At 39.4% G+C, this 16,401-nt stretch overlaps 1 protein-coding gene across 1 annotated transcript; it reads left to right on the forward strand.

The window, feature by feature from the left end:
- The first annotated feature begins 1,830 nt into the window (after positions 1 to 1,830).
- On the forward strand, positions 1,831 to 6,969 carry gdf6a (growth differentiation factor 6a). Its single transcript, XM_053494815.1, has 2 exons — positions 1,831 to 2,239; positions 5,277 to 6,969. Exons 1-2 carry the CDS (start codon positions 1,894 to 1,896, stop codon positions 6,170 to 6,172), a joined length of 1,242 nt encoding a protein of 413 aa, XP_053350790.1. The 5' UTR covers positions 1,831 to 1,893; the 3' UTR covers positions 6,173 to 6,969.
- Positions 6,970 to 16,401: the final 9,432 nt, after the last annotated feature.

Below are 16,401 nucleotides of genomic sequence, written 5' to 3' on the forward strand. Positions count from 1 at the left end.
GAACAACATTCAGATTACTTCTTTGGTTACTGTTGCAAAGCGTAATAACAAAATGCAAAAAAAAAAAAAAAAAAAAAAATGTATGTATAGCCATAATGGGCAAGGAGCAACAACAACAACAATAACAATAGTAATAATAATAATAATAATAATAATAATAATTGGTGGCAGAAGCAGCACCACAACCACCACCATCATCATCATCATCATCATCAATATTAAATTGTTGATAATGGTGTTACTCTTCTATCAGTCGAACCCTCCACTCTTCAGTGTAAACAGTTAAAATTTCTATAATTTGGCATATGCCCTTTTTCAGAGCAACTTACATAAGTGCTTTGAAATTTCAATCATTAAATACATCCTTACACTGGTTCACTAATTTATTAATTTATTAACTAAAAGTACCATCACTCAAACACTGTGGAGAAGGATTTTTTGGGACATGGTGGGGGTGGGGGTTTGCGGTGGTTAGGCGGAATTAATCCACATTCCTAAGAAACCTGTTGATTAAAGATTGCCAGGGACTCGGCTGTACGGGAATCTAGGGAAGGTTTAATCCACCACCTAGGTGCCATGACAGAAAACAGTCTAGATGCATGTCTTTCTCAATCCCTGAGAAATGGTGGGACAAGATGAGCAGTGCTGAAAAATTGTAGGGAACGTGTGCAGTGCAGGGTTTGATAACTGCATTGAGGTAAGTGGGTACTGGGCTGTTTTTAGCTTTGTAGGCAAGCATCTGTCTTTTGAATTTGATGTGGGCAGCTACAGGAAGTCAGTGTAGGAAGCAGAGAAGTGAGGTAGTGTAGAATAATTTAGGAAGGTGGGAAAGAAGTCATGCAGCTGCATTCTGGATCAGCTGCAGAGGATGAATGTTGCAAATAATCAGACCTGCTAGGAGTGAGTTGCGGTATTCCAGTCTTGAAATAACAAGGGACTGAACGAGCACCTAAGTGGTCTGTGTCAAGACATTATAAGGCACACATATGTGATTAACATCAGTAGGTTAATCTGACATTTTCTCATAAGACAGCGGAAAAAGGTTTATAATTAAAGTTGCTTGGTTCAATGTCCAGGTTATTATTATTATTATTATTATTATTGACATTTTAGAGTTATTTATTTTAGTTAACCTCAAGTCACCTTACAAAAAGAAAATTACAGCTTCTTAAAGTAATTGTGAAAAGTTATTTCGGAGAATCATTTTTTATTCATGTCAGTAAATAAAGGATAGGGGGCAGTGCAGCTTCAGAAAACGCAATAGTGTAAACGACGGCCTCTGTTCATGTGGCTATCACTGTGTTGTGATGTGAACAGTGTGTAGGAGTAGCAGAGACACCGGACTCAAACAAAACAAAAGGGCACTGCATATGACAAAAATGCATGCATTTTTCTTTCAAATAAGATGATTATAAATGTGTTTTGCACTTCACAGTAGCTTCAGCCCAGTGAGTAATGCACAGCTTTTTGGACGTGCATGAAACTTTATGCGTGGCAGCGTCTCTAAGTTCGGCTGTATCCTAACCAGTGCACCAGATCTGTGAATATTTTCTGTCGACATGTTAACCCCTGTCAGCTATGTTAGTCCGCTCGTAATCTCGGCCTAACTTCGCCCCAAGGCTTTGCGGCTCCCCCTCCCTCGTGCGCGTCCCCCCCCCACCCCAGTGTGGAGATGGACAGAAGTGGGCAGAGGCTTCTCCAGTAATTGTGCGAGCGCGCGGCGGGTGGGCGTGTCCCAGCGGCTCTGGCGGCCTCGCAGTTGGTGCGTATACAGAGCGCAAAGCGAGCGCACGTCACTGCTGCTCCTTACTACACCGCCTGTGAGTAAAAGCGAACCCAAACGCCGGCTTCACTGTGGAGAAGTTTTCGGTACACATTTCGGACACTGCCGCTATGGACGCCTCACGCACACTAGCGCTATGCTTGCTCGTGGTTTTCCTTTGGAGTTTACCGTGCGCCCGATCGGCCGCGCTCGTGCCTTCCTCGGGGCCGAAAAGGAACAGGGGGACCAGGAGCCCACATGATGGACAAAGGTCACCCAAATTTCTTAGAGATGTTTTTGCATCCTCCCCCGGTCTAAGTGCACGGGATGATTTTAAGAACTCGGTTGTGCCACACGATTACATGCTCTCCATATACAGGACTTATTCTGCCGCTGAAAAGCTGGGACTAAACGCGAGCTTTTTCCGCTCATCCAAGTCTGCGAATACCATAACAAGTTTTGTAGACAGGGGAAAAGGTTTGTCTTATTATTTTTTTTTGCATTTACATGGAACTCTGGTGCATTAAACATTTTGATTGTGTCTCAGTTGGAGAACTGTAAAATACTTCTTTGCGCATTTCCTGGTCCCAAAAGTTTAGTCCTGAAGCGCGCATCATTTTGCTCACATTTAGATGTCTTTACATCTTATTATTTAAAAAAAAAAAAAAAAGATTTTTTAAAGACAGGACTAACATTTTGGTAAAAAAAAAAAAAAAAAAGCCATCAGTTTTGGAAGAAAAAACTGATGCTAAAACAACAACATGCCAAAGATCTTAAATAACATGACAACGTTCAGGAAACTCTAGTTCCCCCTACAAACAGCTTTTAACATTAGCATGGGCTTTTTATTTGGGGATCAATTTAGCTCTAATTGTAACTCCGCCTCAGACTTTTGGACGTATAGGCTACATTTAAATCGGTTTTACATTGACACCAAATAACACACCAGTAAAGCCCTAATTGGGGCATTTTCCAAATAAAGGCAATAAATCATTTTCCCCAAATCGTAACGTTCAAGCAGTAAGAATCTTCATATCGTTTCACATTTGGAAAATTCTAGTGTTGAATTATCGGTGTTCAGATGGTCATCATGCAACATCGATTAAATTAAACGAACTTCTATGAACACAGTACAATATGTCTTGTCTGGGGGTTTAGCATTTTTCTGAAGATCATTTTTTATATAGATATTTAGTCATATAAAAATATTTTGTCAATCTAACTAAATGTGAAATTTCGTTAAAATGACACTATTAAGCAACAATAAGTACGTGTAACTCCTTTGTTTTAAGGTTGTTCTAATTAGACTATATCATTAATTTTATTTTGTTTATATAAATTGTCATAACAATATGTTGTGGGCAAGCAGAATTTAAATAAATAAACCGATCATCATTATTCTGCAAATTAATGGTTAGCCCCATTCACGCTGAGAGAATAATATACACTACTTGATGGTATTAGGAGGAACACATTCTTGTGTGATTTTGATTTGATGTGTCACTGGCTATGACCCATTGGTAGACCCTTAGAGCTCCGAACTCCTTACTGGAGAGCTTTGGTTATGATTCGATTAAGTGTTGATGTAACCCTTACTGTCTCTGTACTGCAGTAATGAACCAGCTCAGCCACATGCACATCATCATAATAACGATTTTTAATTTATATCGAATTTTATGTAGATAGATAACTCTTTGTTTCTGTACAGTTTAGAGCTACTTGCATGTTGGCTTTTTTTGGAACACCTCCTGAATTTTTTTTTCAGAGTTCGATGATGTGAGCACTGAATGTATACTGAGACAAGACACGCCATAAATACATATTTTGACAATTATTCTATTGCAAACTAAAACATGCTGCAGTCCACGAAACAGTACTGCAATGCATATTTACATGACGGAAAACAGGAGCGGTAAAAAAATTATGAACAGAATAACTAATGCTAGGTGGCATATGATTTAAGTGCCCAGTGCTCAGTGCACCTTTTTAAATCTTTTATGTTTTCAGTCATCATTTCCTCAAACGTAAATATTTCATTATAATAAGGCACAAATCTTTATAACGACAACGATGTTTTCAAACGTAGGTATTTCCCAAAGAAGTGTGCGTCGTTATAGTTGCAAAACAAGCGGATGAAATGTATGAAAATTACTTTTGGCACTTGAAGTAGCTCATTAAAACGCAGATGGTCTCTCTCTCTCTCTCTCTCTCTCTCTCACACACACACACACACACTCTCTCTCTCTCTCTCCAAATTATATCTGGACAAAAATGTGCACGGTTGTAAATGGGACAGTGAATTAATTGTTTGTCGGACGCTCGGTTATCAATTTTAAAAAAAAATCCAAATAGCTGTTTAGGCGGCTCTTATTCCTGGTTAGAGGCGTGTGTAACTCTGCAAATGGGACTGCAATAACTTTTATAGTCAGAATAATCAGGCAATGCATTTTTTCCGCCGAAAATGTTATCGTTGGCAGAAAGCATGAAATATAAGCATTGAAGTCTTTTTTTGGAAGAGGGGCAGAACTGTGTTAATTATTTGTTGACTTTGTGTTCGATTTATTTCAAGTCTTAAAACTTAAAGCCAAGCCATACGCGCATAGCAACAGAGATAAACACACTGTTTTCTTCTGCTTTAATGATGCAACCTGTGCAGAAACACACGCGCGCGCATTCATTTTTTAATTTAATAAGGAACGTACGTGAAAATTTAACAAAACCAGTAATTGTATTTCTTATTGTTAAATTCTGATTACACTTTAACTTGGGTAAGCGTAATTTTGACGAAAACAGTATTCTGGTCTATTATAGTGTATTACTGTATTGTAAATAGTTTTCATTCTCCAAAGTTTGTCTGATATTATACGTTTTATTCTAAAAACCGGGCAGATGAACTTCATGGCATTGCTCGTTGTGCTTGTGTTAGACTAGGCCTCCGACTTCCTCCCAGCTCCGGAGAGAGAGTGCGTATGAAGTGGGCATTACTTCGGCTACACTGCCGACTCCACTGGGACATTTTTCTTGTTGCCTTGCAGTCTCTCCGAAAGCGCAAAGTGTCCTCAGTTAAGGCTTAACAAGTCAATGTGGCATTTTGATTTAAATGCTGCACAGATGTAGGCCTAGGGATTTTCCCCAGAATTGGTCTTACATGTAAAGTTCCCTTTAAATACTAAAACAAAAAAAAATAAGAAGTTGGCAGTAAATATAGCTCGATAATGCTTCGTTTTTATTGGGAAAAGCGCAAAAATGTTGTAATTTGCGCCTATTATAATCATTTGATAAACTCCAGTACTCTCCAGTACTTATAACATGATACGCATTGGTTAGTGATTTTAGCTTTAAAAATAAACAAGATGCACTGCAAAATCTATAATAAGCATACATATAGTCTAGGTAAATAATAATAATAATAATAATAATGGTTTATTTTTCGTTTTTTTTTTTTTTTTACTAAAAATATTCCATCTTTCTAAAGTGACTTCAATTTATTTTCTGTGTGTTTTAAATCTTACAGACGAGTTCTCGCATTCCCCTTTGCGAAGACAAAAATATGTGTTTGATGTCTCCACTCTCTCGGACAAAGAGGAGCTGGTGGGAGCGGAATTGAGGATCCTCCGTAAACCCCCAGAGGACGCGCTGTCCTCTCCGTCGGATCTCTACAACATTGAGCTGGTGTCCTGCGGCTCCGCCAGGTCTCTGGACTCCAGCACCTCCGTGGGTCTGCGCAATGCCCGAAACCCAGCCTGGGAGGTTTTGGACGTGTGGGATATGTTTAAAAGCAGACTCTCCACGGATCACGGGGGTCAGCTGTGTATGGAGCTTAGGGCCACTGTGGGTCAGTCTGATGCTGAAGTGGACTTGAGGTCTCTTGGGTTTGAGAGGCGCGGTCGCGCGCAGCGAGAGAAGGCTATCCTGGTGGTGTATGCCCGCTCCCGAAAGAGGGAGAACCTTTTCAACGAGATGCGGGAAAATATCAAGTCCTCTCGAGGCTCTCGCGGCTCTGAGCAGGACACGGGGCTGCTCTTCAAAGCGCGCCGGAGACGGAGAACTGCACTGAATAACCGGCACGGCAAGAGACACGGCAAAAAGTCGAAGTCGAGGTGTAGCCGCAAGGCGCTTCACGTTAACTTCAAGGAGCTCGGTTGGGACGACTGGATAATCGCGCCCTTGGACTATGAAGCGTACCATTGCGAGGGCATGTGCGATTTCCCGCTCAGGTCGCACCTGGAGCCCACGAACCACGCCATCATCCAAACTCTCATGAACTCAATGGATCCGAACAGCACGCCGCCCAGCTGCTGCGTGCCCACCAAACTCAGCCCCATCAGTATACTGTACATAGACTCCGGCAATAATGTCGTTTACAAACAGTACGAGGACATGGTTGTGGAGCAATGTGGCTGCAGGTAGCAATGCACGACGGGAACGAACGCTTAAGACACTTAAAGTAGAGGTCATCCAAACTCGAATCCGTGTCCAGAATAAAGTGAAAGCTCCTTTAAAAACGAAATGACGTGTTTAGGCCACGTAGGGTATTCCTGGTGATTTAATGCCATAACCTGTATTCTCATAACTCTTATGTTTTTAAAGACACCCTGAAGGATAAACTGTCATCACTATGGCACTGACCACTTTTTTTTTGTTGTTGCAAGGAATCAATTTTTTTCTACAATGGGTCAGAAGCCCTTATTTTCATTAGTTCACCGTATTCTAGTTTGCACACTGCCTAAGCAGTTTCCCATTAGCCACGTATCGAAACGCGTAAAAAAGAGCTTAAAGTAGGATTTTCTTGTCTCTCAGGCAAGTAGCCTAAGGTAACAAAAGCCAGGTTTTGTGCATAACCGTCTGGACAGGATTCACTGGGGATTTTGTTACACCATTATCTATGGGGACTGAAAGGAATGGGGTGTTGGGCACCTGTTCAAACGCAGCCAGTAAAGTGATGTGTCTGAGCTCACTGTGTTTCACTACGGTCCGGTGCGCGGTCACGTGGTGCCTTCGCCTTTGCCTGCTTTAGAGAACGGTCTGCACATGCGTTATTATGACACAGATTTTACATTATTAGCTCCCGCCGTGACTGTAATTTGCCCCAACAATCTGAAAAGTTGTGGGAGAAAGAGAGAGTGGCTTTAAAGGACAATGCATGAGCTAAGATTGTTCCATTCACGACGGGTTGATAAAAAAAAAACACACACAAAAAAAAAACAACGTGGGTAAACTTTATATCGAAGTGCCTGGGCATTTTACTGCATGAAGTCACGGTGCCTGCTAAAAACTCCACAAACAAACTTCTCATTTTGGAAAAGAGTGGGCCAAAAAATAGACTTCTCTGAATGAAAAAGAGAGATGGAAAGAAAAGGAAGGATACCAGCGCTCGCGTATTCCTGAAATGCACTTCCCAGGAGCGGACTGTCCGGAGCCTTTTCCTCGCGCGCGCGCCTGACCCACTGCTGAGGGAAAAGAGACTCGAGCGAGATTTTATTTAAATGCACATTAGCTTCGAATGCACTGTTCTTCTTTATTTTGAGCTGTAATTATGTGTACAGTAAAAAAAAAAAAAAAACAACAACAAACAAACAAACAAAAAAATTCTAAACTAAAAGGCGCAAGGACTGGAAATGACCAACCTCGCATCTTTTGTAAATGTACATTTTAAATGCACTCAAATCGTTATAATTTCTATTCTATAACTATTTTTATTATTTGTGATGTACAGATTTTCATGATAATCTCGTATTTCCTACAGTGATACAAATTAATAATTTAAAGAAATGTATTCAGTACTTGCTGAGAGTGGAAATACCAATATCGATGTCTACCTCATTATGGCATAGAGTGTAAGTTTTGAGGTGCATTCAATTAGAGTGTAAAGCTTTTTCTTTTCAATTCTATATACAATATATCAATGGAGAATAATCCACACTATTACTGTACTAATAAAACGAAAATGAATTATCTGTCTGTCGCTCATGAAAAAACAGAATAAGTGATTGGGGAAAATATTTGTCCAACTTAATTGACTTTAAAGCATTTTGAAGATTTTAGAGCTATGCGGAATCATCTTATATTGTGTACATTGTGGGTCAAATTAGTCAAATTATTTTTCACATATTGGTGTTAAAATTTCAATTTCATTGTTTGTTAATTTAGATAACTAAAAGTTGTAATATCATACCTAATATACAGTAATATTTAAATTTCATTTAAATTGTTTTTCTTTCTTTAATCAGAATTTTAATGCCTACGTAATCTCTACCAAATGTTGCAGTCTTTAATTGTCAATACAACATCCAGTACACAACCTAGAAAAAGCTGAAATTTTTTTTAACCATCCTGCACCTCACAGCATATGGGCATGTTAGAGAAATGCAGCAGCTGTCAGCACTATGAAGCAGCATGTACGATCAACAGGCTGTTTCTCAATGAATTAACCATTCACAGGTCAAGTTTTCTTAACACTGTAATGTTTCCCAATCTTCAGATGAAAAGATTTAAAAGCAAGGATTGCTTTCATATAGGTGGCTGGCCTTGGCCTGGAAGCAATTAGAAAATTGCTTTGAAATGGCATATGTAGTCCACACACCAGTACAGTATCATGTCACCCTACATATGTTTGGTCATTGAAGAAAAAACATACTAAACACAGCTTTTATTCTGTCTCAAAAAATGACATTTGCAACACAAATTCGCTCAGAGTAAGGCTAGTGATGCCATTATGAGTATTAAGTGGCATCTGTCCAAGACTCATCAATAAATTCATACATGTAAAAATAAGGAGGTAATTAGGGCTCAGTTCACACATGATGTTAAAAATAAAGCCCAGCTTTGGATTCAAGCAAACTTTAAGCTACACTATACATATGGGATGATTGTACTATTACTGCTCAGTGCATTGCTGTGTTTTTGTGTCCTTTCTGCGCCTTATCAGACAAGCCGAGAAACATTGAACCAAATTGTTCAGTTAAAGATGTTCCTCAACAAAACTTGTGTTTACATTACTATTTCCAAAATAGAAAAAAGCATGACTGTAATACTAGCATTTCATTGTCTTTACTCCAGATTTGATTAAGACATAATGAATAGTGTCTGTGTTTGCTGAAGAGTGCACTGAGACAGGAATGTTGGATATCTCAAGAGTGTTTAGGAAAATGGACAGCAGAGTTTATCATTTTCAGTTTCTCAATGCAGTTCTGGTGTTTTGTGCATTTATGAGGAGATGGCACATCCCTAGTCTCCCTCTGGCTGGGAATGCATCTTAAGTCATTGCTGTTTATTTAAATGTTGTGTCTTGAAAAGTTACAACCAGATGCCTGGCAGAGGGACAGATCATTTTCAGTTCAGATTCAGAGAATGTCTTTGACATAATCCATCTGTGCTGTGGGCTATAAGGCTAGATAGTGGTTTGAACTCTGATGCTCCAGTCCTAAGTAAAACCATTAACATGCACAGTAAGGCTTGGAGGACAGAGTCTCTGTCTGAAGTATTTAGCAAATTTCAGCACATATGTACACACAGTTTATTCTTACACAAACCGTCTGTTTCAACAGGGACAGTAATGTTCAGGGAAATGCACTTGGCAGCTGCTCATTAGGGAAAAACACAGGATGGAGCAGTGCAGGGATAACAAAGGCAAAAGGGATATTCCATTAACGGGGCATCTGCTGGCCTTCTCCTTTCTCCACAGAAGCAAGCAGGAGGCTCCTGGCCCTTGCCCCAAGCTAGCCTAGGCTTTATTGAGCAGATAAATCTGCTGGGCTTTAGCTTACCTGTTAATCATATTACTCCTTGCACTCTGAATGCCTTTCTGAAAGCACAGACAGTTTTACCTCGTTATCACTATCATGTGCCTTTAAATCTGACTGAGTCTTGTTGAGAAAATTCAGACATTTTTGCTGACATCTGAGAAAAGGAAAATTCTTATTAGGGATTGTTGTGATAAAGACTAAGTGCCTGTTTAAACTGTGAATGCTTCAGCTATGCCTCACACCTGTCCAGTAAGATACTTTGTTTATCTGGACATCTTCTTAAGGGCTGGTCAAATTTGTTGTCTGGAAGCAGTGTTCAGTGTGGCACTTAAGGACAATGGCTTGAGATTCGTTACTGTTGTTAAGTGGTGTCTTGTCTGGGGGTAAGTTAAAGTGTACGCTAAGCGCAGGGTAAATTTGCACAGTGGCTTGGACAATGGTGCTGTTTGGGGACAGGGTAGGGACATGACCTCTCCATCTGGTTGTTCAACTGAACAGTCACTTTCAATACAACTTCACCATCCTTCAGCATTTTCTTCCACTCAGAGAGTATGACGGGCACCTCCAGGACTGCTGTATTTCAAAAACAAGCTTGTTCCAGAAGGAACAATGGTACATTTGGAGTTGTCTTGTAAAATGATCTGCTGAGAAAAACAAACATGGGGCTGAAGCTGGGAGCTAGTGAGAAACAGACCCTACAAAAGTGCAGGAGTGGGGTGGGCTAAGGTCTTGATCGCAGGTGTTGATTGGTGGCTTGTCTTGACAGACACCTATAGGGCTCTGTAAAGACACAGCTTTCACTTAAAAATGGTGCCTGTTGTGTCTCAAAAGGTCACAGTCCCATAGGCTTGCACCATCCATTAGTCATGAAGCACTACAGCTTACCTGTCTTCCCTTTCAGCTGTGCACAATACGATTAACCTCAATTATGCTTGATTACAAGGTGTGGAGAATGCCTCCCAAAAAAGAAAGAAAAAAAAAAGATCAGACATTAATTATGCACTCTCAGATCAGATGAACTTGGTTGGCGTTAAGTTAGCGAGTGCTCCCAGGGCATAGGGGTCATGTTTGTGCTGAGGTGACACTGTTTTTATGAAAAGTTGTGTCAGGTTTTCCAGCGTATGACTCTCTATGCTTGCAGTTTTACAACAAATGCAGTGCTGGGTAGCAATGGTACGCATACGGGGAGATGTACAAAAGAGGGGCATGTGGGCTTTGGCGCAGGCCCAGCCCTCCTCACCGTAATTACCCCATTACGCCTTAGTGGCGGATGGAGCTGTTACAGATGTTTTATGACGGGGGCTGGGGGGTGGCTTTTCATTTTGTCTCCCTGATGAGGGACAGATTTATGGTGTAACTCAATGATTCCATTCAAGAGAGCATTTCCACACACATTCACGCCCTTCCCCCCACACAGTGAAACACACATACAAACAACAAACAGATGAGTTTAACCGGATGTGTTTTTGTAGGCTTCTGTCTGGGAGCCAGTCATATTACAAACATTTATGGGAAAAGTAGTGAGTAATACACTGCTCATCATTATAACTGGTCTTTTTATAACTGGTCTTTATAAAAAAAAAATGGTATTCTGAAACAAATCAATATTTGGGAATAACAAATGTTGCATCTGACTGGATAAAGTAATGCTAACTAGCACAGATGATGGCCTGTGGATGGTGCCACATACCTGCCATGACTCTACTTCTTTTCTAAATCGAGATTAATTGGATATTATGATCTTTGGCATAATATTAGTGCCTGCAATCATCTTACAAATTCTATTAAAAAAAAAGGGATCAACACATTTTTAAACGGTATTCAGAACTGTTATTTTGTTTATGAATAACCTATTTAGAATTTTTTTATATAGTAACAGAAAGTCTGTAGAAGGAAAGAAAAAATATTACAGTGGATAAAAAGACTAAAAGCTTGAAATGGATTGTGGACTGTAAATTTGACATTGCAACCTGTTACACGGTCATCACAGGCCAACATATATTATTACTCTTTTAATGGATATTTATTTATTTATTTATTTATTTATAATAATTAAAACCACTGTTGCAATTACGTTCAAATTACATTTCAGATTGTTCTTTAGCTGATTTGCATACCAAGTGAGCTGGGGTATGCTAAGACAGTTGGTTGCTAACAGATAACTGTTCTTTCTAAAAGCTAATCATTCTGAGTTGTCAGATATGAGTCATTTAACCAGCAAGGTCAGAGGAGGAACAGTTGACATTAATCATTTACCACACACACACACACACACACACAATGGGGCTTGGCGAGACTAGATAGCTCTGTTCGACCAGGGCTTTGTGACCTGAGCACATGCTCCTTGTGTTTCCAATAAAAACAAAGCAGACAGTTCTGATATTCTCCTCAAAGTGGTCAAAATGTGTTTTAGTTGATTTGTGCATTGTTAAAGTAGTTCAAGCTGAAGGAGTGCTCTGGAGCAGTTGTGTACATTACCACATTGTTGCCATTCATCCTGAATCCTTTATTTAATCCTTTAAATGATATACCGTGGCAAGTTTAATCAGTTTATCCTCCGGGTCTTCAGTTGTGTCGCATTCTTGCATCTGTTTGGGTACATTTTTTTAAAACTTTATCTGATCTAGGCTTTGTCCTGTGTTCTTGCCTTTCACATCAGTTTAAGCGCTGAACTCCTCGGTCCAATATTTTTGTTTGCAGAAGTATGACCTCTTTTTGAACTGCTGTTAAGTGAAAGGCACTTTCAGCTATGGAATCGAATGGCAGTAACCATATGCCTTTCAAGTGATACAAAGGTGGCAAGCGAGGTGTATGTGTGTGCAAGTGTGTGTGTGTGTGTGTGTGTGTGTGTTTGGTGCTAAAGGGTTTTTAGGGGTGTGCATTGTGAAAAGGAAAGTGCTGTCTCTCTTTGTGATAGTTAGGTGAGTGTGTGTGTGTGTGTGTGTGTGTGTGGTGATGGCTGGACATGCTGTAGAACAGAGCAACTGTCTGTTCCGCTGCACCGACGGTGCTTTTACATGGATGACTGCAGTGAGCAAACAGCATTCCTCTCTTTGTGCAAAGGTTTGTGGGTAAGTGTCCATGTCTGTTAGGGGGTGTGTTTGTAGGTGAATGTATGTGTGTCAATCCCAAAGTTTAGCCGTAACATACCCCTCTTGACCTTTAGGTTCATTAAAGCAAAGGGGAAGATGCACATTCTCCTTGATCTTGCGGAGGCTCACCAAATATCAGTTCCCATGTCACTTGCAAGAGGGATGCTGTCTGGAAATGTAAATGAAAAGAGAAAAAGAGAGAGAGAGAGAGAGAGAGAGAGAGAGAGAGAGAGAGAGAGCACAAAACGATTCAAACGTTTCCATACAAGCTTTGCATACATTTTCTCCTACTGGCCAGAGGCAAAACAAATGTATGTCTATACAGTACTGTATGTGACGCAATACATTAACTGGGAAAATCTTATGACCATAATCGAGACTGTTGATGTTTATACACGTACCCACTTCCTTTGAGAGAACACACACATGAATGTACTCACACACATTTTATTGATCATAATCTGCAACATGACCTAAGAGGAGGTTGGAGTGGGGGGGTAAGGAAGGGGAAGGATGTTTAGTACAGAAGCAACATTAATTCATTCCTTCAGCTCCTCTTTGAAGAGCGCAGGCAACTATGACAGGCTAAATGTTTCCAGAACTGTCACATTTCCACCCAATCCTAAAGGGCTCTCATGAGCACTCTTCCTTTCATGTTTGATTCTATTTACAAGATTCCATGATAAACAGACGAGGACAGGCTGGGGTCTGTGGACAACAGGAGACAGGGCAGCAGAAGGAGGATAGGCAATGTACTCCATACCCAGCCTGCCTTTGCAAATTAGCTCATTGTCTTTAGAAAAGGGGATTGAACTGCAAGTCCAAGTGAAATCACAAAATGTATTCTGAAGGCTGTAGAATTTCAAGGATGGGATTCCTTTATATCTCTGTCCATCTCTTTAAATAATACAGTTTGGATGGAGTAACAAATTTAAATCTAAATATGTATGAAGACAAAAGCTATTTGAATCGCTTGAGAATAACATAGAAACAGCTTTCATCACTTTCATCATTTATGAAACAATTACATTTATAAGCAATAATTCAAGTTTGCTATGTTCATTCAGAGTGATAGCTAAATGCCAAAAATACAACAAACGTTTTCTGAAATTCATAACCACAAGGCCTAAAGACAAAAGTTTGTTTCTGTATAATTGCTAATTGGTTTAGTAGGTAGACAAAAAAAAAAGGATAAGTTCAAAGTGAAGACTTAAAAATATGCAGATGCAATAAATACAATGAAGTATTAAAGAAAGATAAAGACGAAAAAAACAAAAAACAACAAAAATGTTTTGTTAATATAATGTCTGGAGAGACATTTACAATTATAAAATTATAAAAAGGTAAAAGCAAAGCAGCAATATGCACAATGCACAATACACACTCACTTTCCCAGACAGCTAAAAACCCCTTAAATAAAATCTACATTCTTATTTATATAAGTAAATCACACTTAAATAATAGTAAGTGTTTTGGTTAACATAATAAATGGTTAAAATATTATCATATGTTTAAATAGATGCACAGATCTAAGCTCCTTACTGACACGTCATATTTAATAATAAATGTATATGCTTTAATACTTAGGGGTACATGATAATGAATTTTATGTATCTTCTATTTAACAGTATAAACATTCAGTATCTACCTAACAAAAGCATATGTCCCTTTTTTCTTTCTCTAAACCCAGATCTATTTATTATACTGTGTCCTCACACAACACGAGAAGCTAGTAAAAGCCAGAACATTTCAGCTTCTCAAATAAGGCAGTAAAAACTAAAACAAAGTGGAACAAACAAAGGCAAAAACAAGAAAATAAAATCATTAACATACCAGACAGCAGAAAAACATATTTTCATGATTCTTAATAAAAGTCTTAAACTAATGGGTAATGTTGTATAACATGTGGTCATGTAAATGCTTCCAAGTATTTTTAGAGAACGTTTTAGAATGGTCTGTTGTGGTGTCACTTAACCGCCTGCTCCTCAGAATCAGCCTGGGCCTGCCTTCTGTCAGTCTGTTCTCCACTCTATCATCATGAAACATGACATATTAAAGATACGAAGAAATCTGAGCACACACAAATCAAGAGGTGATCAGGTTATACACAGGAAACTGGGGTTTCCTAATTTTGCTAAAAGCTTGCTAACTGCTATTATAAAATTTAGGAAATAACAGCTTCTGGAATTCCGGTACATTTTTTTCCCCCATTGATGTGTGGAATAGATAAGGTCTTGGAGGAGGGATTTGCTACATGGAGAGAAAGAGACTGAGAGAGAGAGAGAGAGAGAGAGAGAGAGACTGATCATAATGAGGGTGGAAAGGATGGATGTTGTAGTGGTTGAACTTTTCTTGCTCTGACTCAGTGAAGTGAGTTGGCGAGAGTTCCCACAGGCCCTGGGATTATGGCGCAGGCTGCAGGGCTCCTGGTGGGTTTGGTATGAGGAGGGGGCATTCCAGAGTTCCAACCAGGCTGATCGGGGATGGCTACTCCTCCTCATCTTGCTCCAAGGCAATGCGCTGGTCCTGAGCAGCAGGATGCCCCCTGACAGGCATATCTTATTAATGGGGAGGTGGTGGGAAGGGTGAGAGGGGCTAGTGAATGAGAAAAGTGTGAGAAAAAGAATGAAAGAAAACCTAAAAAGAGATAATTTTTTTTAGAAAGTCATACGAGCTGATTATAATTATGGAAGATTATGGATGCCACTCATAATACAGTAAACTAAACCAAGTCGATGTTGTCCAATAAACACAAGGTCTGAATGTTTGGTCTAATTATGATAAGTGTTGATTTTTGACCAAATAAAGGATGTCAGTTAGACAGGTGACACATGAATTTCCTTTGGCTCCTCTACAGGTGGCTGGTGTGTACACCGTGCCAAAAACGCCAGTCGTCTGCAAGCTACTCCAAAACATTTTTTATGATCAAGCAGACAGCTTATTTGTGTTAATTTTTGAAGAACATGAAACTTTATAAGCAAGGATAAAGACTTTTTGAAATTTCTGAATTTCTGTGAATTTTATTTAACCATTTAAAGCATTTCACTTTTAAATATACATTTAAAGGTAAACCTTTTCAATGTTTCCACTTTTAACTAAGTGAGTTTTGACACAATGCCTATTCTTTTACTTAACTATAATTTTTCATTACTTTTTGCACCTTGGTTTATAAGTACTGCTCTGGCTACTGAGCAATGCCTAGTGCTATGGTTTGATGGTCAAGCTTCTACAATATTACCATTGTTCTTTACCTAAAACCTTTTTTTTCTAGCACTGTACTCAGCAGGTATAAAAAGTGTGCTTTTATGAAGTCCTCTGTGTGTACAAAAACCTTAGGAGAATAGAGTGCTTACTTTTAAAACTCTGAAAAATAACAATCATAAAACGGACAAACAAAGGCTTTTAAAAGCACAGGGTCATGCCAATAAAAGTGTGGATTTAGAGACATGTCGATTTTATGAGTGTGCAGTCACAGCAGCAACCCTATCCTTTTACTGTGCCCTGGCCACTTAAAATGTTTATGCCTTGCAGCCGGTGACATGCCTGTACTCTTGGTCATAACAGTGCAACATGTTTACAGTGTTTGCAGACAGGATTATGTGTGTAATATGAAGAAATGTTTTGCAGTGTGTTTTAATGGCTGGACAAATGATCCAATACAGGTTAATGTGTAAAATCAGTAAAACAGCATCTTTCTGTAGGAATAGTGTATGCAGTATACAGTAAATAATTAGATGGTGCAATTTGGTTTTATGCTGTCGTGTTGGGGGACATGGGGTTTCCCACTCCAGCGCATTTAACC

Source organism: Clarias gariepinus, chromosome 4, assembly GCF_024256425.1.
Source record: "Clarias gariepinus isolate MV-2021 ecotype Netherlands chromosome 4, CGAR_prim_01v2, whole genome shotgun sequence".
Lineage (NCBI taxonomy): Eukaryota > Metazoa > Chordata > Actinopteri > Siluriformes > Clariidae > Clarias > Clarias gariepinus.

Coding starts and splice junctions, on each gene's coding strand:
- gdf6a (XM_053494815.1), top strand. CDS start 1,894: ATGGACGCCTCACGCACACTAGCGCTATGCTTGCTCGTGGTTTTCCTT. Junction 2,240..5,276: donor TTTTGTAGACAGGGGAAAAG/GTTTGTCTTATT, acceptor TAAATCTTACAG/ACGAGTTCTCGCATTCCCCT.